This window comes from Oncorhynchus clarkii, chromosome 10 (assembly GCF_045791955.1).
Source record: "Oncorhynchus clarkii lewisi isolate Uvic-CL-2024 chromosome 10, UVic_Ocla_1.0, whole genome shotgun sequence".
Classification (NCBI taxonomy): domain Eukaryota; kingdom Metazoa; phylum Chordata; class Actinopteri; order Salmoniformes; family Salmonidae; genus Oncorhynchus; species Oncorhynchus clarkii.
In genome coordinates this window covers 44,341,928-44,369,669 of record NC_092156.1, presented here as the reverse complement: position 1 = coordinate 44,369,669, position 27,742 = coordinate 44,341,928, and the positions used below count along the sequence as shown (strand labels likewise).

General features: G+C 43.2%; 1 protein-coding gene across 1 annotated transcript in view; it reads right to left on the bottom strand.

The window, feature by feature from the left end:
* LOC139418558 (leucine-rich repeat and calponin homology domain-containing protein 2-like) overlaps positions 1–22,819 on the bottom strand; it is a 76,358-nt gene extending 53,539 nt beyond the window's left edge. Inside the window, 2 exon segments of the mRNA XM_071168118.1 lie at positions 22,536–22,768; positions 22,770–22,819. Of these exon segments, the coding sequence (XP_071024219.1) occupies positions 22,536–22,768; positions 22,770–22,819 (283 nt within the window).
* Positions 22,820–27,742: the final 4,923 nt, after the last annotated feature.

Here is a 27,742-nt window from a genome sequence, read left to right as displayed (position 1 = left end):
TGACGCTGAGAGCAGGAGGAGGTAGGAGGGTTGAATGAACTTGTAGTGTAATGTGAATAGGTAATGCCCCCGTCACACCTTCTCCAGTGGATGTGGTCTATCGTCTCGCAACAGACCGATGTAAATTAGCCTTGAGATAGGCTTGATATGTGACTAGGCAAGGCTTGATTTTAGTGGACGCATGAACTAGACTTAACCAAACCATGACATTTAGCTCATACTATCTGGTTCTACCATCAGATAATTACCCCTCCGGTAGAGTGGAGTGGGGTGTACTCGGCTGCAAAATGGCTGCCATTTATCACCAAGTTTAGGGTAGCACACCGCTGGTGGATGAAGAGGAGGCACAAAATGTCACCTTTTACTGGAACATCTCCTTTCAATTCAGTTTTTAGTGTAAATTCTGTCTTAAAATGCATTATGCAAACATGGTACATTGCATGGAGCAAGAGAGATTGGCTCCAATGAAATGTAGCAACTCAGTCCGTTTGCCTTTCCTGCAAAGCAGTTTAACAACGGAGACAGTATTGTATCAGTGGTTATTGGGGCTGGGGCAGCTGGGCTAATTTGATGTGTGTCTCCAGAATGCTAGCTGCTGATCGAGGGAGATGACCTGTGGGGCAGTTGCTCCGCACACATGGCCCTCTGAAGTTACCACAGCACACGCATGGCCCCAAATTAAACACATTCTAAGAAATGTTCTCCTGAGCTAATCACATTCATTTGGACCGAGATAAAACTCCCTAATAGAATTCTGTCCTTAATAGAATTATCAGCAGTCTAAAGCACACCGGGCATCAACAGAAACAGGGGGGGTGACGGTAAGAGCTCTTCTCGCCTAATATAGGCATTTTGTGTACTGGATTAACCTTCTCACATGATCCTTTCTGTTACTTGTAACGAATTAGTAGACTCGCGTGGATAAGTGTCAATGGACTAGCGTGGATAAGTGTCAATGGACTAGCATGGATAAGTGTCAATGGACTAGCATGGATAAGTGTCAATGGACTAGCATGGATAAGTGTCAATGGACTAGCATGGATAAGTGTCAATGGACTAGCATGGATAAGTGTCAATGGAGTAGCATGGATAAGTGTCAATGGAGTAGCGTGGATAAGTGTCAATGGACTAGCGTGGATAAGTGTCAATGGACTAGCGTGGATAAGTGTCAATGGACTAGCGTGGATAAGTGTCAATGGACTAGCGTGGATAAGTGTCAATGGACTAGCGTGGATAAGTGTCAATGGACTAGCGTGGATAAGTGTCAATGGACTAGCGTGGATAAGTGTCAATGGACTAGCGTGGATAAGTGTCAATGGACTAGCGTGGATAAGTGTCAATGGACTAGCATGGATAAGTGTCAATGGCCTAGCATGGATAAGTGTCAATTAATGCAAAAGTGGCATAGAATGTATAAATCAACAGTTTTAGAAATATAATATTGTCACTGGCAAAAAGACTGATATTTGATATTTGATTCTCTTTAATGTTATTGTATGTTAACAATGAGCACGTAGACTTTATCAGCAAAATATGTAACAATAGAACTCTGGCCTGTCTGACAGGCATGCATGTGTTCAGACAGTTTTTCCCCCAGACATGTTGACGCAGACTAGCAAATCTACACAAAACCCCGAGGGACGAAATAGGAGTTCGGATTTTCAGCCATCTGTGAAAATCCTAATCAGATTGCCAAGAGTGTGGCAGCTTCATGAGTCAATACGTGTGCGTAAAATGGGAAAGTGTTAGCATTCTGGAGCCAGCGGAATGTGTATTTACATGGGTGTGTGTGGGAGTAGTGGGTTGTGCGATTTGGTCGGCTGGGAAAATCTAAGAGTGTTTACATGTGTATATGGATGGAGTGTTGGCGTGTGTGGGGGAGGCGGTACTGTAGTTGAGGGGACTATGGAGGGTGTTGGTGTCCAGTATAACCATACCCTCTTTTGTTTTCATTGGTTGTAAGTGATCACATGACAGAGAGTCAAGCTTCACCACTGTAGCCAAATTTCAACTGACAGTGAAATACTATAGTGCTCAGGAGTCACGACACAATCAAACAATCACAGAACCAAATGTTCATGTTTAAATATCCTATATCTACAGCAGTTACCCCCATCCTATCATTGTTTTTTGTTGGAGGGAAAGTCTCTCTCGTTCTCCTGTATGTGCAGTGCAGTGTGTTGGTGCCCTTTGAGGTAGGGTAGGGTAGAGTTGCATAGCGTAGTAGGGTCATGCAGCAGCATGTTGGCTCAAACATCTGGCAGGTTGGGCATCTGCTCTCCAGCCTCTCTACAAGGTCAGGGCATCGGCTTACAGCTCTTAAACATTGCCATGGGAAAACAAACTGAACTGCCGGCAAACTGTCAACGACATCCTGCAAACACACACACAACTTGCCTTTCTCGGTCTTTGTATGCATCTCACGTAAATACGACACACACACACACACACAAGCTCCATCTCGTGAGTTTTGCATGAACACATGGCCTAGGTCTATGTTGACAGCTCCTGCAAGAACCCAACCACTAAAGAACAATGGAAATATAATTTTTCTTCTAATTATTTTACAACACTGTTCCTGTGCTGCTCTAAGTTGTGAAGCATTCTCAAAGTACTCTGTTGTATTCTGTGGTGTGGTTTTCTTGCTCCAGCATTCCATCTTTGATGATTCTGTTTGAGAGTTCTGTCAGCTGAGGATTCCACCTGGGAAGTGGAGTATATTATATACAGGGTTATATACAGGGTTCTGTCATCAGGGGTTGTCAAGAGTTGACCCCATTTAGTTGACATGACGATTGTTTGGTTGATAGAGTTTTTTAGTCGAGCAGTGGCAAATATATATATTTTTTCAAACGTTATGGCGCACGAGACACCGGTCTGATTCACGCCTGTCTCAGTGGACTAGTCCATTGCTGAGGCTGCTGGGATGATCCTGTGAAAAAGGAAAAAAATGCCTACCTGATTGCTCATCTCTTGCGCAATTAGCCTACAGCTGTGTCTGTCTGTACAGAGACTCCTGGCACAGGAAACTGAGGGCTCAGACCATTTTACACAATGTTGCTAGAGTGAACCTCCGGCTGTATCCAAGTTAGTTGATACAATGTTTCAAGTTCCTTGCTGACAGGCCATGCATAGCCAAAGTGATTTATAGGATATTTATTTTTAATAAGGATATTTTCTACCTGCGGGTTGCAATGTTTTTGTTGGCTTTATGTAGGCAATTTTTTACATATTGGTAATGGCAATAAGTTACTTTTAGAGTTGTATAATGTTCATTGAGATGTAATTTGTATTAACCACATTACATTGATTTCGCTATATGAAGACTTTTTTAAAAATAATTAATTGAAACTGTTCCAAAATGTGCATATGAAATCCTAACTAGCACGCGGATCAGTGGAAATGGTACAATAACATGGCATTCCAAATGGAAAAGGTTGCTGACCGCTGGTGTGGCAGAATCCACGAAGGCTAGCAGCAGCGGGGAACTGTGTTTTTTCTTCTGGTTAGGTTGTATTGATTTCTGGCTGCCTCTTTAGTCATTTGTGTGTCTTCATTTTTAAATTTCAGTGCTTAAAGCATCAGTCAAATTAGCCTAGATACTGTATAATTGATTTTTATTCAAACATAGGGTGCGTCTACAGTGCATTCGAAAAGTATTCAGACCCCTTTTCCTCATTTTTTTGAATCAGCCTTATTCCCCCAAAAAGTTAATTGTTCCTAAGCTACACACAATCCACCATAATGACAAAACAAAAAACAGGTTAAGAAATGTTTGCAAATATATAAAAAAATACAGTAATACCTTATTTACATAAGTCTTCAGACCCTTTACTCAGTACTTTGTTGAAGCACCTTTGGCAGTAATTACAGCCTTGAGTCTTCTTGGATATGACGATAAAAGCTTGGCACACCTGTATTTGGAGAGTTTCTCCAAATCTTCTATGCAGATCCTTTCAAACTCGGTCAGAATGGATGGGGAGCGTCGCTGCACAGCTATTTTAAGGTCTCTCTAGAGATGTTCGATCAGGTTCAAGTCCGGGCTCTGGCTGGGCCACTCAAGGACATTCAGAGACTTGTCCCGAAGCCACTTGTCTTGGCTGTGTACTTAGGGTCGTCGTCCTGTTGGAAGGTGAACCTTCGCACCAGTCTGAGGTCCTGAGCACTCTGGAGCAGGTTTTCATCAAGGATCTCACTGTACTTTGCTCCATTCATCATTCCCTCGCACCTGACTTATCTACCAGTCCCTGCCGCTGAAAAACATCCCCCCATCATGATGCTGCCACCACCATGACTCACCGTAGGGATGGTGATAGGTTTCCTCCAGGTGTGACACTTGGCATTCAGGCCAAAGATTTAAATCTTTTTTCTCATGGTTTGAGAGTCTTTAGGTGCCTTTTGGCAAACTCCAAGCAGGCTGTCATATGCCTTCCCCTGAGGAGTGGTTTTCCTACCATAAAATGCCACTCTACCATAAAATGCCTGATTGGTGGAGTGCTGCAGAGATGGTTGTCCTTCTGGAAGGTTCTCCCAGCTCCAGAGAGGAAATCTGGAGCTCTGTCACAATGACCATTGGGTTCTTGGTCACCTCCCTGACCAAGGCCCTTCTCACCCGTTTGCTCAATTTGCCCAAGCAGCCAGCTCTAGGAAGAGTCTTGGTGGTCCCAAACTTCTTCCATTTAAAAATGATGAAGGCCACTGTGTTCTTGGGGACTTTCAATGCTGCAGAAAGTTGTTGGTACCCTTCCCCAAATCTGTGCCTCGACACAATCCCGTCTCGGAGCTCTATGGACAATACCTTCGACCTTATGGCTTTGTTTTTGCTTTGACATGCACTGTCAACTGTGGGGCCTTATGTAGACAGGTGTGTGCCTTTCCTAATTATGTCCAATCAATTGAATTTACCACAGGTGGACTCCAATCAAGTTGTAGAAACATCAAGGATGATCAATGTAAAATGGGATGCACCTGAGCTCAATTGAGTCTCATAGCAAAGGGTCTGAATACATTTTTTAATTCTTATTTACAATGACGACCTACCCCGGCCAAACCGGACGACCCTGAGCCAATTGTGCGCCCCGCCCTATGTGCCAGTCAACAGTACCAGTCAAAAGTTTGGACACACCTACTCTTTCAAGAGTTTTTCTTTATTTTACTATGTTATACATTTTAGAAAAATAGTGAAGACATCAAACTATGAAATAACACATAGAATCATGTAGTAAAAAAAAAAGTGTTAAACAAATCAAAATATATATTTTATATTTGAGATTCTTAAAAGTACCCACCCTTTGCCTTGATGAAAGCTTTGCACACTCTTGGCATTCTCTCAACCAGCTTCACAAGTCTTGAAGGAGTTCCCACATATGCTGAGCACTTGTTGGCTGCTTTTTCTTCACTCAGCGGTCCAACTCATCCCAAACCATCTCAATTGGGTTGAGGTTGGGTGATTGTGGAGGCCAGGTCATCTGATGCAGCACTCCATCACTCTCCTTCTTGGTCAAATAGCCCTTAGACTGGAGGTGTGTTGGGACATTGTTGTGTTGAAAACCAAATGATAATCCCACTAAGTACAAACCAGATGGGATGGCGTATCACTGCAGAATGCTGTGGTAGCCATGCTGTGCCTTGAATTCTAAATACGTCACTGACAGGGTCACCAGCAAAGCACCCACACAACATTACACCACCTCCTCTGTGGTGAAAACCACACGTGGAGATCATTCGTTCACCTACTCTGCATCTCACAAAGACACGGCGGTTGGAACCAAAAATCTCAAATTTGGACTCATTTGGACCAAAAGGACAGATTTCCACCGGGCTAATGTCCATTTCTCGTGTTTCCTGGCCCAAGCCCAATGGTGTGAAAGCTTAAGAATGCCGCTAAGATTAGACCTTTGTCTCCGGAGTACACATCTTCATCTCCTGAATACAAACCAAGTACAAACGTCACGTTACGTCTTCTTGCTTTCCTCAGAACCTTGATGATCTCGAAGTGGAGTAGATTGGCAGTGAGTTGAAGTTGAGCCAGACCAGGACGAAGTGGGTCTACCTGCGGTTACAGGTGTGGTAGAATCCTACCAGAGAAGAGTTTGGACCGGTGAGAATTAGATTTTTGGATAGAGTGGATTCCAGCTCACAAAACGGGACCCCCAAGTGCTGAAACGCGTAAAAATTCTATCCTCGGTTGCAACACTCCCTACCGAGTTCCAAACTGCCTCTGGAAGCAAGCTTCATGAAATGGGTTTCCAAGGCCGAGCAGCTGCACAAAAGCCAAAGATCACCATGCACATTGCCAAGCGTCAGCTGGAGTGGGTGTAAAGCTCACTGCCATTGGACTCTGGAACAGTGGAAACACCTTCTCTGAAGTGATGAATCACAAATCTGGGTTTGGCAGATGCCAGGAGAACTCCACCTGCCCGAATGCACAGTGCCAACTGTAAAGTTTGGTGGAGGAGGAATAATGGTCTGGGGATGTTTTTCATGGTTTGGGCTAGGCCCCTTAGTTCCAGGGAAGGGAAATCTTAACGCTACTGCATACAATGACAAAACAGAATCATCTGGCATATCGTGATATGTTAATACATCCATGTTTTATGCGTTATCCACACTCTCGTCCTCATAAGAACGTCCTTGGAGAATGCACTCAGAGCATGGAGCACGGTAATATGCATATTGAGAAACCACTATAGTTTCTACCTGATAAGGTCAGGTTAGGTTATATTTGCTATTCTGCGAGGCCCTATATTCAATTTTTTAAAAGTGTCACATGCACTGAGTACAACAGGTGCAGATCTTACTGTGAAATGCTTACTTACAAACCCTTAAACCAACAATGCAGTTCAAGAAATAGAGTTGATAAAATATTTGCTAAATAATAAAATGTCACACAATAAGATTACATTTCAATAAGGAGGCTATACTGTATACAGGGGGTACCGGAACCAAGTCCATGTGCGGGGGTACAGGTTAGCCGATGTCATTTGTACATGTAGCAAAGAGAACAGTCTATGACTTGGGTGGCTGGAGTCTTTGACGACAAAAAAAAAATCCCGGGCCCACTATGTTGCTTTAGGTGCCAAGGATTCGGACATGTTGCAGCAGTGTGTAGAAAGAAGAACCCATGATGTGAGAAATGTACAGGAGGGCATAGTCAGAGAGAGTGGCATTTGGGCCAGTCGTGGCACTTGATGAAGCATTGTGGCCAGTTGCATCACCTAAGGTATTTGCGCCAGTTGCCACACTTGCTGATTTGAAGTACCCTGTGAGAGAGAAACAGGTTGAGAGAGTGCCAGAGTTTGCGTGGGGCAATAAGTTTCCTATGCTGACGCAGTGAAGAGAGTAAAGGATAGCCCAAGCGTGAGTGATTTGACTGGGAGCCACCCAGTGAATAGGCCTGACGAGAGAGAGATCCAGAAAGTACACGTTTAAGTAAGATTGGATTTCTTGCATTTATAGCCATGTTGATCAACTGCACTGCGTTGAAGGAGTGGAAATCACAGAAGATGGATGTGGTAGTTGCAGCAGCAGAGAAATGTAAGAGATATTTTAGTTCAGAAAATCTACAGGAAGTTTTGAGATGAGAGAAGGGGTTCCTCCCAGGCCGACGGCCTGGTGTAGGATTGTTTAGGGACAAAGTAGTGGGATGAGGTGGTGGGTTTTGGGGAGTGTTTAGGTGCAGGGTTTGATGGTGGTGCAAAATGTTTGGTAACGGAATTTCTCCCAAACTAAATATAAAAGTGTTGATATTAGTTGTCAGGGGTCTTTATTTCAACATGATTATGTTTTGATGCATTTCTAATAGTCTAAAGACTTTTTCTGGTAGATGTTTTCTAAGACCCCTTTTCCATTTGTTTGACCAGAAAAAAAATCCTTTGCTTTTTCCAAATTTTAAGATGGAAATTGTTGAAAAATGTACAATATATGCCTTAATTTCTCTTAACTTTCATTTGAAACCCAATTTGATATACTCCCATGAACTTAACTTGCTGGGGCTCATGTGTCCTTTTACATGGGAAACGCCCTGGTGCTCATGTGTCCTTTCACATGGGAAACACCCTGGTGCTCATGTGTCCTTTTACATGGGAAACTCCCTGGTGCTCATGTGTCCTTTTACATGGGAAACTCCCTGGTGCTCATGTGTCCTTTTACATGGAAATGCCCTGGTGCTCATGTGTCCTTTTACATGGAAATGCCCTGGTGCTCATGTGTCCTTTTACATGGAAATGCCCTGGTGCTCATGTGTCCTTTTACATGGAAATGCCCTGGTGCTCATGTGTCCTTTTACATGGAAATGCCCTGGTGCTCATGTGTCCTTTTACATGGAAATGCCCTGGTGCTCACATGTCCTTTTACATGGAAATGCCCTGGTGCTCACGTGTCCTTTTACATGGAAATGCCCTGGTGCTCATGCGTCCTTCTACATGGAAATTGCCATGAACAGATCCTCCTGAAGAAGAGAGAAGAAGTGCCTGCCCTGGTTCATCCAACCATCTATCTATAATGTGTTTTTCTGAACTAATGACAATTATTTTCATGTCATGACTATCAGCGTCATGTGCAAGAATTGTCTACTGACTTACAGTTTCTTGGATAAAGAAATCACAATCATTAAAACCTTAACTTTACATGATCCGTCTGTCAACTGCTATTCAAAGCGCTACTGACTCAATCGTCCTAAAACTAAAATAGAGAGAGGTTTCTTTTTGAAGTCATGTACTTAAAATCAGCGTAGAAATAGGACACATTATCCATGCAACTGACGCATTTCTCCTTTCATCCCAACAGTGTTCTTTGAACAGGACTATCTCCATCTGCCAGTTGAGATTTAATGGAGGATTTGATAATGCCAGCTTAAACATTGTATTCCATTTCTTTCATTTTTTTCTCTCTCAAATATGACAAAGTCATCATCAAGAGGAATCCCTTGTGGAAAATGGCAAAAAGGAAGAAAAAAAATGGCAGAGCCTTTTTCTTTTACGCAAAAGCCTTTTTCGCCACTGTTCACCTATCCTCACATTCTACACTACAAGGTGTTACAATCATGTGTGAATGGAAATGCACCTTCTATAAAAACAAAAACAGCCTTCTTTATCCATCTGCTTGTCCTCACTTCCTTTAGCAGCACTAATCTACAGCAAACATATCCTTTTGTAGCACAAAGAAAAAGGTGAATGTAGCAGCACTGACCAAACACACCACACCCATAGCAGTATATTCAGCCAATCGTCTTCTTGCCTTACATACTGTCTGCAACAACACTCTAAATCACTATCAACACTCCATGCGTTCAATGTCAACATGGACGGCATATCTCTCTTCTTTCACAGGTCCTCACTATCCTTACACTTAAATAACTCGCCAAGTAACTTCTCACTGGCAGGTCTTGCCTTTAACAGGAACATTACATCCTACCTGATAAGACAATAAGCCTGCTCGGTCACCACTACACACACACACACGCACACACGCACACACGCGCACACACAGCCATGCCAGAAATAGTGCACACAAACTTCCTGTATTCACAGCTTCTCATGTCTCGGTATGATGCATTTTTTATTTATACACGTCGCTCTGGTATTCTTGTCCAGTGATAGACCATAACAACAGTATACACTTAACACTTACTATATGATGTGCTGAAACCAACTCACACGGTCATCATGTCACAAGATTGAAGTCAGTCAGATCATTTGTTGAACTGATCAAACTGTGACGTTAGTTTGTTTTGTTTTTAGCAGCTAACAAATGCATCTCGTTCCAAAAATAGACCAACAAGTATCTCGTTAGCTGGCTGAAGGAACATTCCATGTATAATTCAAACACAGCACTTCAAAATAGGCGAGAATAAATGAACATCTCTGAGGCAGTCTAGTAGGCATACCGTAGGTCTCTCCTATCTACACCGAAAAATATATATATATATATATAAAAGGCAACATGTAAAGTGTTGGTCCCATGTTTCATGAGCTAATATATATCTTTTTTTTTAAATCACAGAAATGTTTCATACACACAAAAATCTTATTTCTCTCTAATTGTGCACAAATTTGTTTACATCCCTGTTAGTGAGTTATCCTTTCTCAAGATAATCCATCCACCTGACACGTGTGGCATATCAATATGTTAATTAAACAGCATGATCATTACACAGGTGCTACTTGTGCTGGAAACAGTAAAAGGCCACTAAAATGTGCAATTGTCACAACACAATGCCGCAGATGTCTCAAGTTGAGGGAGCGTGCAATTAGAATGCTGACTGCAGGAATGTCCACTAAAGCGGTTGCCAGATAATTGAATGTTAATTTCTCTACCATAAGCCGCCTCCAACATTGTTTTAGAGAATTTGGCAGTACGTCCAACCGGCCTCACAACTGCAGACCATGTGAATTGGGTCGTGTGTGTGAGTGGTTTGCTGATGTCAATGTTGTGAACAGAGTGCCCCATGGTAGCGGTGAGGTTATGGTATTGGCAGGCATACGCTACGGACAACGAACACAATTAAACATTCTATCTATGGAAGTTTGAATCCAGAGATACCGCAACGAGATCCTGAGGCTCATTGTCATGCCATTCATCCGCACGGCTCCATGTCGCAAGGATCTGTAAACAATTCCTGGAAGCTGAAAATGTCACAGTTCTTCCATGGCCTGCATACTCACCAGGCATGTCACCCATTGAGTATGTTTGGGATGCTCTGGATCGATGTGTACGACAGCGTGTTCCAGTTCCTGCCAATATCCAGCAACCTTGCACAGCCATTGACGAGGAGTGGGACAACATTCCAAAGGCCACCATCAACAGCCTAATCAACTCTATGCGAAGGAGGTGTCACACTCCATGAGGCAAATGGTGGTCACACCAGATACTGACTGGTTTTCTGATTCAGGCCCCTACTTTTTTTTAAGGTATCTGTGACCAACAGATGCATATCTGTATTCGCAGTCATGTGAAATCCATAGATTAGTGCCTAATATATTTCAATTGACTGATTTCCTTATATGAACTGTAACTTAGTAAAATCTTTGAAATTCTTGCATGGTGCATTTAATTGATATATTTGTTCAGTATAAGTAGAGGGGACTCTTGCATATAGGACACAATTCTTTACCTAAATGTACACAATAAATCACAACCCACTGGACACAGACCTCAAATCAATTTCTATTCCACGTTGGTTCAACAGAAACCAGTATGTTCCCAGTGGGAATGAACTTTATTACTCTGTATTCATTTTTAACTAAGACCTTTGTGAAACCTGATTTAAATAATTTCCCTAACATCACAGGCTAGGAGCTATTTTCAATCTGACTAGGCTGGTGTTTGCCATTTCCCCTTCATTTGTTATGAGACACATCAGGCACACTGCCTGATGTGTTTGCATTTGTCAACTAGCTCACCCGAGTAGCCTACATTGCCCACCAAGACCATGCAATGACATAATTACAGACACCCAAACAACAAATACAAACACACAGAAACACAAACCAACTCCTATACAGTCACTTCCTCTTGAGTTAGTTACCCTGGGTTTGCAAAAGGAAGACTCTGTTCCTCTGAAACTAGTGACTTGTTTGGAAACAGTGGGTGTGTTAATTCAGGAGCTGACAGGGGGTTGACCCAGAAACAGCTAGTTTTGTTTTAACACATGGGCACTAACTCCATCAGAGGCCTTGACATCAGACGACTGCAACCAAAACAGACAACTTTACATAACACGCACATTATGAATAGCCCTTTAGAATCATTGTCATACTAGATCACTGTCCTATTCACAGAAGAATTGAGACTAATCCCACTACAGTACTGAACACCAGGGGAGTCATGCACCACCATAATCTGAGGGGGCACAAATTACATGAGGAAGGCTTTGGGGTGGACCGGAGGTGGGATAAATTGGAGAATTTACATTTTTTTCAAGCACATGAAACTACTTTTTCCTACCATCTAGAGCCATAATCATTATGCTTAATCGATGTCAACAATCATTTATCTGCATCCTCCTGACAGGTGGTTTTATAAACTAAATATGCATCTCTGCTCAAATCTTGGTAAAAGATTGAAAGGAATATGAGTCTTGTTCAGTACATTCAGTAATTGTTTGCTTTTCTGAGGTCTACCAACGGTGTCAGCAGGCTTTTTTTTATTTCACCTTCATTTCAGATGCCAAGATGGCGTAGCAGTCAGACGTCTTTGTCCTGTCGTGTCCCTTGTATATATCGTTTTACATATTTTTCGTCGCATATCCTTTAAATTATTTTGCTAAACCTCATCATCTAAATACTCTCCTGCAACCCGCCTCACCCAATGTGGCGTGGATCTGCTTTTTTTTCCTAAAGTATTTATATTTACTTCGGATCTGGAATCCTTCAACTGAAGCTAGCCAGCTAACTACCAGATATCAGTCAGCAATCCATTGCCAGCGGTCATCAGCTAACCTTCAGCTCGGAAAGCTCGTGAAAGTTTGAACAACGTGACTCTAACCAGAGCATAACGGACCTGTTATTTTTATCCCCGGATATCCTACCGCAAACTGAACATTTTCATCTGGAGCTTCACAAGTAGCTAACCGCAATCCCGGATGACTACTCCTGGCTAGCGTTTCCATCCCAGAGCAAGCACCAATTTAGCTTGAAGCTAGCCCGGCCAGGGCTCCTGTGCTACCACCGAAGCATACTCCTGGGCTACAATATCAGCCTGCTAGCTACCTAGAGCTACTTGGAACCCTACTAACTCAACGACTGGTCTATCGACGTCACCGCACGAAGAGGCAAAAACAGACTTACCCATTGCGACGCCCCCCCCCCAAAGGCTAACTTTCTAGCCCCTGCTATCTGCTTGCTTGCTAACCCGGTCTGCTAACTGCTAAACTGCCGGGCCCTGGTCTGCTAACTGCTAGCTTGCCTTCCCGGTTTGCTAACTGCTAGCCCTTGCTAACTGCTTGCTTGCTAACCCAGTCTGCTAACTGCTAGCTTGCCTGCCCGGTCTGCTAACTGCTAGCCCATGCCAACTGCTTGCTTGCTAACCCGGCCTGCTAACTGCTAGCTTGCCCTGGTCTACTAGCTGCTAGCTTGTTTAGCGCCGGCCTACTAACTGTTAGCTTGTTAGCCTGCTAACTGTCTGAATCGCCGTGTCCCCAGCCAGCCCAACCACTCACTGGACCCATATGTTCACTTGGCTACGCATGCCTCTCTCTAATATCAATATGCCTTGTCCATTACTGTCCTGGTTAGTGATTACTGTCTTATTTCACTGTAGAGCCTCTAGCCCTGCTCAATATGCCTTAACCAACCATGATGTTCCACCTCCTACATATGCGATGACATCGCCTGGTTTAAACATCTCTAGAGACTATATCTCTCTCTTCATTACTCAATGCCTAGGTTTACATCCAATGTACTCACATCCTACCTTACCTTTGTCTGTACACTTTGACTTGAATCTATGCTATCATCCTTTTACTCTCTGTTCTGAACGTGCTAGACGGTCAGTTTGCATTGTCTTTAGCCGTGCCCTTATCCTACTTCTCCTCTGTTCCTCTGGTAATGTGGAGGTTAATCCAGGTCCTGCAGTGCCTAGCTCCACTCCCACCCCCCCCCCAGGTGCTCTCATTTGTTGACTTCTGTAAACGTAAAAGCCTTGGGTTCATGCATGTTAACATTAGAAGCCTACTCCCTAAGTTTGTTTTACTCACTGCTTTATCACACTCTGCCAACCCAGATGTCTTAGCCGTGTCTGAACCCTGGCTTAGGAAAACGACCAAAAACCCTGAAATCTGCATTGCTAACTATAACGTTTTCCGCCAAGATAGAACTGCCAAAGGGGGCGGTGTTGCAATCTACTGCAAAGATCGAAAGTAATACAAAACTCTGCAGGCTAAGTCTGTACCCAAACAATTTGAGCTTCTACTTCTAAAAATGCGCCTTTCCAGAAACAAGTCTCTCACTGTTGTCGCTTGCTATAGACCTCCCTCTGCCCCCAGCTGTGCCCTCGATACTATATGTGAACTGATTGCCCCCCCATCTATCTTCTGAGCTCGTGCTACTAGGTGACCTAAACTGGGACATGCTTAACACCCCGGCCATCCTACAAACTAAACTTGATGCCCTCAATCTCACACAAATGATCAATGAACCTACCAGGTACAACCCCAAATCAGTAAACACAGGCACCCTCATAGATGTTATCCTCACTAATTCGCCCTCCAAATACACCTATGCTGTTTTCAATCAAGATCTCAGCGATCACTGCCTCATTGCCTGCATCATTGCCTCATCACTGTCAAACGCTCCCTGAAACACTTCTGCGAGCAGGCCTTTCTAATCGACCTGGCCGGGGTATCCTGGAATGACATTGACCTCATCCCGTCAGTAGATGATGCCTGGCTATTCTTTAAAAGTGCCTTCCTCACCATCTTAAATAAGCATGCCCCTCTCAAAAAATGTAGAACTAGGAATAGATATAGTCCTTGGTTCACACCACTTGGTTCAGACCTGTCTGCCCTTGACCAGCACAAAAAACATCCTGTGGCATTTTGCATTAGCATCGAATAGCCCCCGTGATATTCAACTTTTCGGGGAAGTTAGGAACAAATATACACAGGCAGTTAGCTTTTCTAAGGCAAGCTTTTTCAAACAGAAAGTTGCATCCTGTAGTACTAACTAAAAAAAAGGTCTGGGACACTAAAGTCCATGGAGAATAAGAGCACCTCCTCCCAGCTGCCCACTGCTCTGAGGCTAGGAAACATTGTCACCACCGATAAATCCACTATAATTGAGAATTTTAATAAGCATTTTTCTATGGCTGGCCATGCTTTCCACATGGCTACTCCTACCCCAGTCAACTGCCCGGCACCCTCCACAGCAACCCGCCAAAGCTCCCACCATTTCTCCTTTACCCAAATCCAGATAGCCAATGTTCTGAAAGAGCTGCAAAATCTGGACCCCTACAAATCAGCCGGGCTAGACAATCTGGACCCTCTCTTTCTAAAATTATCTGCCGAAATTGTTGCAACCCCTATTACTAGCCTGTTCAACCTCTCTGTCGTATCGTCTGAGATTCCCAAAGATTGGAAAGCTGCCGCGGTCATCCCCCTCTTCAAAGGGGGTGATACTCTAGACCCAAACTGCTACAGACCTATATCTATCCTACCCTGTCTTTCTAAGGTCTTCGAAAGCCAAGTTAACAAACAGATTACTGACCATTTTGAATCCCACCATACATTCTCTGCTATGCAATCTGGTTTCAGAGCTGGTCATGGGTGCACCTCAGCCACGCTCAAGGTTCTAAACGACATCATAAACGCCATCGATAAGAGACATTACTGTGCAGCCGTATTCATTGAACTGGCCAAGGCTTTCGACTCTGTCAATCACAACATTCTTATTGGCAGACTCGACAGCCTTGGTTTCTCAAATGATTGCCTGGCCTGGTTTACCAACTACTTCTCTGATCGATTTGACACACTGAACTCTGAGGGCCTGTTGTCTGGACCTCTGACAGACTCTATGGGTGTGCCACAGGGTTCAATTCTTGGGCCGACTCTCTTTTCTGTATACATCAATGATGTTGCCCTTGCTGCTGGTGATTCACTGATCCACCTCTACGCAGACGACACCATTCTGTATACTTCGGGCCCCTCCTTGGACACTGTGTTAACTAACCTCCAGACGAGCTTCAATGCCTTACAACTCTCCTTCCGTGGCCTCCAACTGCTCTTAAACGCAAGTAAAACTAAATGCATGCTTTTCAATTGATCGCTGCCCGCACCTGCTCGCCCGTCTTGCATCACTACTCTTACGGTTCTGACTTAAAATATGTGGACAACTACAAATACCTAGGTGTCTGGTTAGACTGTAAACTCTCCTTCCAGACTCACATTAAGCATCTCCAATCCAAAATTAAATCTAGAATCGGCTTCCTATATCGCAACAAAGCATCCTTCACTCATGCTGCCAAACATACCCTCGTAAAACGGACCATCCTACCGATCCTCGACTTCGGTGATGTCATCTATAAAATAGCCTCCAACACTCTTCTCAACAAACTGGATGCAGTCTATCACAGTGCCATCCGTTTTGTCACCAAAGCCCCATACACTACCCACCATTGCAACCTGTACGCCTTTGTTGGTTGGCCCTCGCTTCATACTCATCGCCAAACCCACTGGCTACAGGTTATCTACAAGTCTCTGCTAGGTAAAGCCCCGCCTTATCTCAGCTCACTGGTCACCATAGTAGCACCCACTCGTAGCACGCGCTCCAGCAGGTATCTCTCACTGGTCACCCCCAAAGCCAATTCCTCCTTTGGTCGTCTTTCCTTCCAGTTCTCTGCTGCCCATGACTGGAACGAATTGCAAAAATCTCTGAAGCTGGAGACTCACATCTCCCTCACTAGCTTTAATCACCAGCTATCAGAGCAGTTTACAGATCACTGCACCTGTACATAGCCCATCTGTAAACAGCCCATCTATGTACCTACCTCATCCCCATAATGGTATTTATTTATTTTGCTCCTTCGCACCCCAGTATCTCTACCTGCACATTCATCTTCTGCCGATCTACCATTCCAGTGTTTTAATTGCTATATTGTAATTACTTCGCCACCATGGCCTATTTATTTCCTTAACTTACCTAATTTGCACTCACTGTATATAGACTTTTTGTTTTCTTTTGTTCTACTGTATTATTGACTGTATGTTTTGTTAATTCCATGTGTCACTCTGTGTTGTTGTATGTGCCGAATTGCTACGCTTTATCTTGGCCAGGTCGCAGTTGCAAATGAGAACTTGTTCTCAACTAGCCTACCTGGTTAAATAAAGGTGAAATTTAAAAAAATGTAAAAAATTAACCAGATAGGCCAGTTGAGAACAAGTTCTCATTTACAACTGCGACCTGGCCAAGATAAAGCAAAGCAGTGCGACACAAACAACAACACAGAGTTACACGTGGAATAAACAAAAATACAGTTAATAATACAATAGAAAAGGTCTATATACGGTGTGTGCAAATGAGGTAGGATAAGGGAGGTAAGGAAATAAATAGGCCATTGTGGCGAAATAATTACAATATAGCAATTAAACAATGGAGTGATAGATGTGCAGAAGATGAGCGTGCAAGTAGAGATACTGGGGTGCAAAGAAGCAAAATAAATAAAATAACAGTATGTGGATGAGGTAGTTTGATGGGCTATTTACAGATGGGCTATGTACAGGTGCAGCAGTGATCTGTAAGCTGCTCTGACAGCTGGTGCTTAAAGCTAGTGAGGGAGATATGAGTCACCAGCTTCAGTGATTTTTGCAGGCTTGCCAGCTAAGATGGCGCCGGAGAAGAATGTTGACGTTTTACATGTTCCTATCCAATTGTGTTTTTTTGTTTGTTTCTTAGTGGTGGTTGTAACTTATTTTGTACATGTTGCTGATATGACTGAAAATAACTTCTGGACATCAGAACTGCGATTACTCACCACGAACTGGCAGAATCCTTTTTTTCCTTTAACGAGTCCGACGAGCCCAACCTGAATGACATAGTGCTTTCCCGGGAACAGGCCCAGATCTCCGTCATTTGCGTGAAGAGAAGTCGGAGAAAAAGGGGCCGGTGGGCGGGCTGCCTTCTGAGAACTCATAGGCAATCGAATAAACCCCCACTTCATTCCATTCTGCTAGCAAACGTGCAATCTTTGGAAAATAAAATCGATGACCTACGTGGAAGATTAAACTACCAACAGGACATTCAAAACTGTAATACCTTATGCTTCACGGATTCGTGGCTGAATGACAACATTATCAACATACAGCCAGCCGGCTGGTTGTGCGCTGTACTGGCAAGATAGAACAGCAGCATCTGTAAGACAAGGGGCAGGGAACTATGTATTTTTATAAATAAACAGCTGGTGCACAATATCTAAGGAAGTCTCAAGGTTTTGCTCGCCTGAGTTAGTGTGGTCTACAGCTTATCATGAGATACTCTACCTACCTAGAGAGTTTTTATTTGTATATTTCATAGCTGTCTACATACCACCACAGACTGATGCTGGCACAAAGACTGCACTAAATGAGCTGTATTCAGCCACAAGCAAACAGGAAAACGCTCACCCAGAGGCGGCGCTCCTAGTGGCCGGAGACTTTAATGCAGGGAAACAAACCGATCTTACCAAATTTCTATCAGCATGTTAAAGGTGAAACCAGAGGGGGAAAAATAACTCTGGACCACCTTTACTCCACACACAGAGATGCAAACAAAGCTCTCCCTTGCCCTCCATTTGGCAAATCTGACCATAATTATATCCTCCCGATTCCTGCTTACAAGCCAAAATTAAAGCAGGAAGCACCAATAACTTGAACAATAAAAGTGGTCAGATGAAGCAGATGCTAAGCTACAGGACTGTTTTGCTAGCACAGACTGGAATATGTTCCGGGATTCCTCCGATGGCATTCAGGAGTACACAACATCAGTCATGGGCTTCATCAATAAGTGCATCGATGATGTCATCCCCACAGTGACCGTACATACATACCCCAAACAGAAGACATGGATTACAGGCAACATCTGCACTGAGTTAAAGGCTAGAGCTGACTCTTTCAAGAAGTGGGACTCTAACCCGGAAGCTTATAAGAAATCCCGCTATGCCCTCAGACGAACTATCAAACAGGCAAAGCATCAATACAGGACTAAGATCGAATCGTACTACACCGGCACTGGTGTTCGTTGGATGTGGCAGGGCTTGCAAACCATTACAGACTACAAAGTAGAGGTCGACCGATTAATCGGAATGGCCGATTAATTAGGGCCGATTTCAAGTTTTCATAACAATCGGAAATCGGTATTTTTGGGCGCCGATTTGCCAAAAAAACAACAACATTTTTTTACAACTTTATTACATCTTTATTTAACTAGGCAAGTCAGTTAAGAACACATTCTTATTTTCAATGACAGCCTAGGAACGGTGGGTTAACTGCCTCGTTCAGGGGCAGAAAGACAGATTTTCACCTTGTCAGCTCGGGGGTCCAATCTTGCAACCTTACAGTTAACTAGTCCAACGCAATAACGACCTGCCTCTCTCTCGTTGTACTCCACAAGGAGCCTGCCTGTTACGCAAATGCGGTAAGCCAAGGTAAGTTGCTAGCTAGCATTAATTATACTTATCTTATAAAAAACAATCAATCATAATCACTAGTTAACTACACATGGTTGATGATATTACTAGATATTATCTAGCGTGTCCTGTGTTGCATATAATCTGACTGAGCATACAAGTATCTAAGTATCTGACTGAGCGGTGGTAGGCAGAAGCAGGCGTGTAAACATTCATTCAAACAGCACTTTAGTGCGTTTTGCCAGCAGCTCTTCGTTGTGCGTCAAGCATTGCGCTGTTTATGACTTCAAACCTATCAACTCCCGAGATGAGGCTGGTGTGACCGAAGTGAAATGGCTGGCTAGTTAGCGTGCGCTAATAGCGTTTCAAACTTCACTCACTCTGAGCCCTGGGGTGGTTGTTTCCCTTGCTCTGCATGAATAACACTGCTTCGATGTGGTGGCTGTTTTTGTTGTGTTGCTGGTTCGAGCCCAGGGAGGAGTGAGGAGAGGGACGGAGGCTATACTGTTACACTGGCAATACTAAAGTGCCTATAAGAACATCCAATAGTCAAAGGTTAATGAAATACAAATGGTATACAAGGAAATAGTCTATAATAACTACAACCTAAAACTTCTTACCTGGGAATATTGAAGACTCGTGTTAAAAGGAACCACCAGCTTTCATATGTTCTGAGCAAGGAACTGAAACGTTAGCTTTCTTACATAGCACATATTGCACTTTTACGTTCTTCTCCAACACTTTGTTTTTGCATTATTTAAACCAAATCATTATCCACTTGAGGCTAAATTGATTTTATTTATGTATTATATTAAGTTAAAATAAGTGTTCATTCAGTATTGTTGTAATTGTCATTATTACAAATACATATTTTAAAATACATATTTTAAAATATATATATATATATATATATATATATATATATATATATTGGCCGATTAATCGGTATCTGCTTTTTTGGTCCTCCAATAATTGGTATCGGTATCGGCGTTGAAAAATCATAAATTGGTCGACCTCTACTACAAAGGGAAGCACAGCCGAGAGCTGCCCAGTGACACGAGCCTACCAGATGAGCTAAATGACTTCTACGGTCGTTTCAAAGCAAATAACACTGAAACATGCATGAGAGCACAAGCTGTTCCGGAAGACTCTGTGATCACGCTCTCCACAGCCGATATGAGTAAGACCTTTAAACAGGTCAACATTCACAAGGCCGCAGGCCCAGACGGATTACCAGGACATGTACTCCGAGCATGTGCTGACCAACTGGCAAGTGTCTTCACTGACATTTTCAACCTCTCCCTGTCTGAGTCTGTAACACCAACATGTTTTAAGCAGACAACCATAGTCCCTGTGCCCAAGAACACTAAAGGTAACCTGCCTAAATGACTACCGACCCGTAGCACTCACATCTGTAGCCATGAAGTCCTTTAAAAGGCTGGTCATGGCTCACATCAACACCATTATCCCAGAAACCCTAGACCCACTCCAATTTGCATACCGCCCTAACAGATCCACAGATGATGCAATCTCTATTGCACTCCACACTGCCCATTCCCACCTGGACAAAAGGAATAACCTGTGAGAATGCTATTGGCCGCTCAGCGTTCAACACCATAGTGCCCTCATCAATAAGCTCAGCACCCTGGGACTAAACACCTCCCTCTGCAACTGGATCCTGGACTTCCTGACGGGCTACCCCCAAGTGGTAAGGTTAGGGAACAACACATCCGCCATGCTGATCCTCAACACAGGGGCCTCTCAGGGGTGCATGCTCAGACCCCTTCTGTACTCCCTGTTCACTCATGACTGCATAGCCAGGCACGACTCCAACACCATCATCAAGTTTGCCGATGACACAACAATGGTAGGCCTGATCACCGACAACGACGAAACAGCCTATAGGGAGGAGGTCAGAGACCAGGCCATGTGGTGCAAGGACAACAACCTCTCCCTCAACGTGATCAAGACAAAGGAGATGATTGTGGACTACAGGAAAAAGAGGACCGATCACGCCCCCTTCTCATCGACGGGGCTGTAGTGGAGCCGGTTGAGAGCCTCAAGTTCCTTGGTGTCCACATCACCAACAAACTAAAATGGTCCAAGCACACCAAGACAGTCATGAAGAGGGTACGACAACACCTATTCCCCCTCAGGAGACTGAAAAGATTTGGCATGGGTCCTCAGATCCTCAAAAGGTTCTACATCTGCACCATCCTGACTGCTTGCATCACTGCCTGGTATGGCAACTGCTCGGCCTCCGATCGCAAGACACTACAGAGGTTAGTGCGTACGACCCAGTACATCACTGGGGCAAAGCTACCTGCCATCCAGGACCTCTACACCAGGCAGTGTCAGAGGAAGGCCCTAAAAATTGTCCAGCCAAGTAATAACAAGCATGAAGCTCAGTAGGTTGAACTGCATTCTGTCTCTCATCACCAACATCATTAATTCCACCACCTGGCTTCAGAGGCCACACAATCAGGCACCACATGCATGATGTACAGTTCGCTATTAGACCCTGCAGTGTGGGAATCCAGAAGCATCATCATTTCATAAGACAAATTCATGCTTCATTCTGCCAAAACATACATAAGCTATCTACATGGATTCAATAAACTGTAGGCTATTGATAGTGTATAGTATAGGCCTGCTATGTGTTCAACCACATGAACAGCATACATTGTACTCTCAAATCGACATGTGATATTTGACCTCGAGAATAAAATATACATTTACTAATTTCATATCTATTCACTTAAAATTATGATTCAACAGAAATTAAACGAATGTGTCTGTTCAATCCAAATCGATCTCGTACATCCCTAAGGGGGTAATGCGCCTATACACCCATCATTGTGGCTATGGAGACGGCGTATCTTTTGTCTTCGTCTGCCGGAGACAAAATAGCATATCAGTGAACATGCATAAATATTCATTGGGCAAGGTTTTACGATTCATCTTCCCATTCGCTAATAATTTGCTTCACCTAGCCAGGCTACTCACCATCTAAATGTAGGTTAATGTAAAGCCACTCTATCGCCCTGACTTGGTTGCGCTTGTCATTTCATTCATGCATATGGTATCAACAAGGGAGCGATTGAAGAGTAAAGGACCAAAACAACTAAACAAGCCGTTGCCGCGGCATAGCAATCACAATTGTAGAGAACGTGAATACTATGGCACATCTTTACACATTCAGCTCAGCCATTCTATTCCTTGCGAAGACACCACGATAAGAAAGCCAATGCAACACTGTGTCTATTGCACTATTCATCAAACAGAGCTGTTTGTGAAAATAGCCCATGGTAGGCTAATATAATAGTGCGCACCACGTTCAATTGTATACATATTTTGCTACCTTGTTGCATGGCACGCCTATTTGTTAAACCAGCTGAAGCCAGCGGGTCTCAGGAACAGCGAGCACTTCGGAAACCCACCTGCCTGCGTTGTATCAGTAAGATCATAGCACAGTCCAGGGTAGTCTCTCAGCTTCCTCCCGCTAAGATTCAACGTCCCTGAGCACACAGCATCCTCCAGAGCGCGGTCTAAACTCCGGGCCGTGTGGAGCTGATGCTGGTTGTTCCCCGGGTTCCAGTGAGGTCCGTTGGATAAGTGATGGTTTGGAAGAGCAGTTACAGCTCCCACACCTCCCTGACTCGACGCCATTTTCATAAGAGGAATTATTCTTACAATAATAACAAGCGGTAGTTTCTCTGCCCATGCGCACAAAGTAGAGACTCCTGGGACTGTAGGCTAGACGTTAGGGGAAGGGCTTCTGAGAGGGCGTGGGCTCGGTTTAGCGCCGATGCTAAAATTCGTTTTTTTACTGGATATTTGGTGGATATTCGGTTTTCTCTCGTAAATAGCTATTGAACCAAGCATGCCATAACTTTGAATAAGGTATATTCTGAAACAGGGTTGGAGGGATAAAAATCCTCACTTTTTTTGGTTTTGTTATAAATAATATGATCTAATATTTCAATCTTGAATAGCTCTTTCACAAAGCATGCCATGACTATGAAAATGATATATTCTGAGTAAGGGGAGGTTGAACAAAAATGGTCTATGTGCTTATGGATAATTGGTTATTTGATTCTAAAGATGACTTGGAAAAAACGGAAAACGGCTCATTTTTTTGTTTTTAAATTTGAAAAACGAAAATCGGAAAACGACTTGATTTGTCATTTATTGTGTCAAAATTATTATTATTATTAACCCTGCATTCTAATTAATTAAAAGCCCCTAAAATAATCTGTGTTTTTATTTACAGTAGTGATGGACAGCTGGAGGCATTTTGTTTTTCACAAGTGTAGCAGGCTGTGAGTTCTGCAAACACCGTTTCCAGGATGGGCTATTAGCATAACAATAGACTCTTCAACCTTTACAAAAGGATAGTTGTGCTGCCATCCTGTTAGAAGGTAACAGATTATTTAATTACAATGGTTAAATTGGATTTTCATTGTGTTCAATGGTGTTATTTGCCCCCTAGTGGAGCTTTCTGGTACTTAGAAAGACTACGCAAACAGGAAGTAGAGAATTTGTTTTGCAGGCATAGAAGCAGCTACAAACAGGTGCAGGTCTTTCAATGTAGTTATTTCTTGTCACGCTTCAGCCTTGGAAAATATTTGTTTGTAAGTTCGATTCAAGCATTTAGCTAATGATGATAATCTTTTTATTGATAGAGTTGCTTACATATCAATGTTGGTTGGTTGCATTTACTCACAAATTGCAATGCCTTTAATGTATGTCGTTAGCTGCATTACTTTGCTCGTGCGTCATGCAAACGAATTGTAAAATATACAATACTGTTGTTTTGTTACTGTTTCAAGTGTAATATGCTTTGTTATTCTACATAGATTGTTGTACATTATTAGAGTAAAGGAGCCAATTATTAAAGGAGCCAATTACCATATGAGTAACAATTAGCTATATGGTTTGGCATCATGCCAGATGCATGGTACCTTAGCGCATGCTTTGTATTTATGCAACTTCAAATGTTTAATGTACAGCTACAGTATGTCGGTGTGAATTGAATACTAAAGTATATTCTTTTCTGTATTTTGCAGTTTCACAACATAAACGTTTTCAATATATTAATTCATTTTATTGAAGACTTAGATAGCTAACAACTGTCTAGTTTTTTACATGGGAACGCAACTCAAGGGCAGAATAATAGTGTAATAGCTCGGCTACAGTAGGTGTGAAAAGAAATCCCCCAAATTTGCAATGTATTTAGTACTCTAAAGTTTTACATTTGTAACTAGTAATCTCATGCAACCGCAAAATGTCAGATCAAGCATATACTGTACAGAATTTATGCTTTTGTTAATAAAATGATAAAAATACTCTTTCAAAATGCAGATGTTTATTTCAACTATCAGCAGGACAAAAGGGAATAAATATCATTGAATGACAGAGCATGGGGACTGGTCTTGGGCAAGTCAGTTAAGAACTCATTTTTATTTACAATTATGGCCTACTCCGGCCAAACCTGGACAACACTGGGCATATTGTGCTCCCCCTATGGGACTCCCAATCATAGTCGGATGTGATGCAGCCTGGATTCGAACCAGGGACTGAGATGCAGTGCAGTAGACCCCTGCACCACTGATAAATCAATCAGATTTTTATTTGGAAATGTTAGGATTATTTTGCTCTTCACTTGCAGTCCCTTAGTAGCTAAAGCCTACTTCCGACCGGTCCCGTTGTACAGCGCCATATTGTCCTAACTGAAACCCTTAATTAAATCGCTTTAGCCGTGATTGTAAAATGAATCAGCTGATGCATTGGTCCAGACCCAGGTGGTATTGGAGGAGAGTCTCTCGTCATTGGCGGAGAGTCAGGCGGAGAATGACGCGTTGAAGAGGGTGAGGAATGACAATCCATGCCAGGCACACCTGTGAGCTCTGAAACTCCACCACATTTTTGTGGACTCCTTGATGAAAATACCTGTCTATTTGTGGAAAAATCACTCTGATTAACTCTTTAGTCAAATCACAGTTGACCTATTTGCTTATGGTTTTGCCTACACCTAGCGACCTGTTTAAATTATATGAGCAATTTTTTTTGTGATTTTTTTTAATGGCAAGCAAGACAAAATTAAAGGGCCTATTGTCTCACCCCAAGTTCAATAATGGACTTTTTCCCTTTATTCAGATTACAACTGCTCACTTTCGGTTATTTGAAAATGAACAAGCCATAGAAGATGGTTGCAATTTCAGTTCAATCCACCAGAAAATACAGAACAAATAATACAACAAATATTGTGGTTAAATTCAAATATACAATAAAAAAATTATCAATTGGAAGCTTTATCAAGTGGAAGGGGGAAAAAGTAAGGAACTTGTCTGTCGGCCCTGCATTAAAGACCAAAATTGGTTAAAGAAAATTGTGATAAATAAAAATATATATCAGTGTCATTCAAGGACCCCAAAAATTGACAGCTGTGTCATAGTGATATACAGTGAAGTGATCCAAGATGGCATAGCAGTCAGACGTCTGTTTGTCTTGTCCCGTCCCATGTATATATATTTTTCTTCGTATAAATTTCAGATATATATATATTTTTTATCTCAATTTCCATCTACGGACTGAACATACTCTCCTGCAACCCGCCTCACCTAATGTGGTATGGATCTGCTATTTTTTACACTAGAAACGGAACCCCCATAAGAAGCTAGCCAGCTAACTAGCTACTAGCTAGTAGTCAGTTAGCCACTGCTAGCGGTCATCACCGTTAACTCGAACATCAACCCAGTCAATTCCTGCCAGTCTGCACAACGCGATATCAACCCAGAGCATATCGGACTGCTTTTTCTCTACCACATCTCCAGATTCCTACCGTAAGCTCTGAACCTTTACACCGGATCAGTGCAGCTAGCTAGCTGCTATCTGAGTGGCTACTCCTGGCTAACGTCTCTGTCCCTAAGCAAGCACCAGTTAGCCTCGAGCTAGGCCCATTTCCGGCTAGCTGAAGAGGTCCATCAGCCAATTCTTTGGCTACAATACCTATTTTGCCAATTGGCCTGGACCCTTTTACTGCCGACACGGAGCTCCGCCGATCCATCACAGCTGGTCTGACGACCTAGCCGTCCGAGGGGGTTTAGAGACTAAACCGCTCTTGTCGTCACTCAATGCCTAGGTTTACCTCCACTGTATTCACATCCTACCATACCCTTGTCTGTACATTACGCCTTGAATCTATTCTTCCGCGCCCAGAAATCTGCTCATTTTACTCTCTGTTCCGAACGCACTAGACGACCAGTTCTTATAGCCTTTAGCTGTACCCTTATCCTGCTCCTCCTCTCTTCCTCTGGTGATGTAGAGGTTAACCCAGGCCCTGCAGCCCACAGCACCACTCCCATTCTACAGGCGCTCTCATTTGTTGACTTCTGTAACAGTAAAAGCCTTGGTTTCATGCATGTTAACATTAGAAGCCTCCTCCCTAAGTTTGTTTTATTCACTGCTTTAGTGAATAAATAACACTCCGCCAACCCAGATGTCCTAGCCATGTCTGAATCCTGGTTTAAGAAGGCCACCAGAAATCCTGACATTTCCATCCTTAACTATAACATCTTCTCACAAGATAGAACTGCCATAGGGGGCGGAGTTGCAGTCTACTGCAGAGATAGCCTGGAGAGTTCTGTCATACTATCCAGTTCTGTGCCCAAACAATTCGAGCTTCTACTTTTAAAAATCCACCTTTCCTTAAACAAGTCTCTCACTGTTGCCGCTTGTTATAGACCCTGTTCAGCCCCCAGCTGTACCCTGGACACCATATGTGAATTGATTGCCCCCCATCTATCTTCAGAGTTCGTACTGTTAGGTGACCTAAACTGGGACATCCTTAACACCCCGGCCGTCCTACAATCTAAGCTAGATGCCCTCAATCTCATACAAATTATCAAGGAACCTACCAGGTACAACCCTAAATCCGTAACCATGGGCAACCTCTTCGATATGATCCTGACCAACTTGCCCTCTAATTACACCTCTGCTGTCTTCAAATCAAATCAAATTGATTTATATAGCCCTTCATACATCAGCTGATATCTCAAAGTGCTGTACAGAAACCCAGCCTAAAACCCCAAACAGCAAGCAATGCAGGTGTAGAAGCACGGTGGCTAGGAAAAACTCCCTAGAAAGGCCAAAACCTAGGAAGAAACCTAGAGAGGAACCAGGCTATGTGGGGTGGCCAGTCCTCTTCTGGCTGTGCCGGGTGGAGATTATAACAGAACATGGCCAAGATGTTCAAATGTTCATAAATGACCAGCATGGTCGAATAATAATAAGGCAGAACAGTTGAAACTGGAGCAGCAGCATGGCCAGGTGGACTGGGGACAGTAAGGAGTCATCATGTCAGGTAGTCCTGGGGCATGGTCCTAGGGCTCAGGTCCTCCGAGAGAGAGAAAGAAAGAGAGAATTAGAGAAAGCACACTTAAATTCACACAGGACACCGAATAGGGCAGGAGAAGTACTCCAGGTATAACAAACTGAGCCCAGCTCCCCGACACGTAAACTACTGCAGCATAAATACTGGAGGCTGAGACAGGAGGGGTCAGGAGACACTGTGGCCCCATCCGAGGACACCCCCGGACAGGGCCAAACAGGAAGGATATAACCCCACCCACTTTGCCAAAGCACA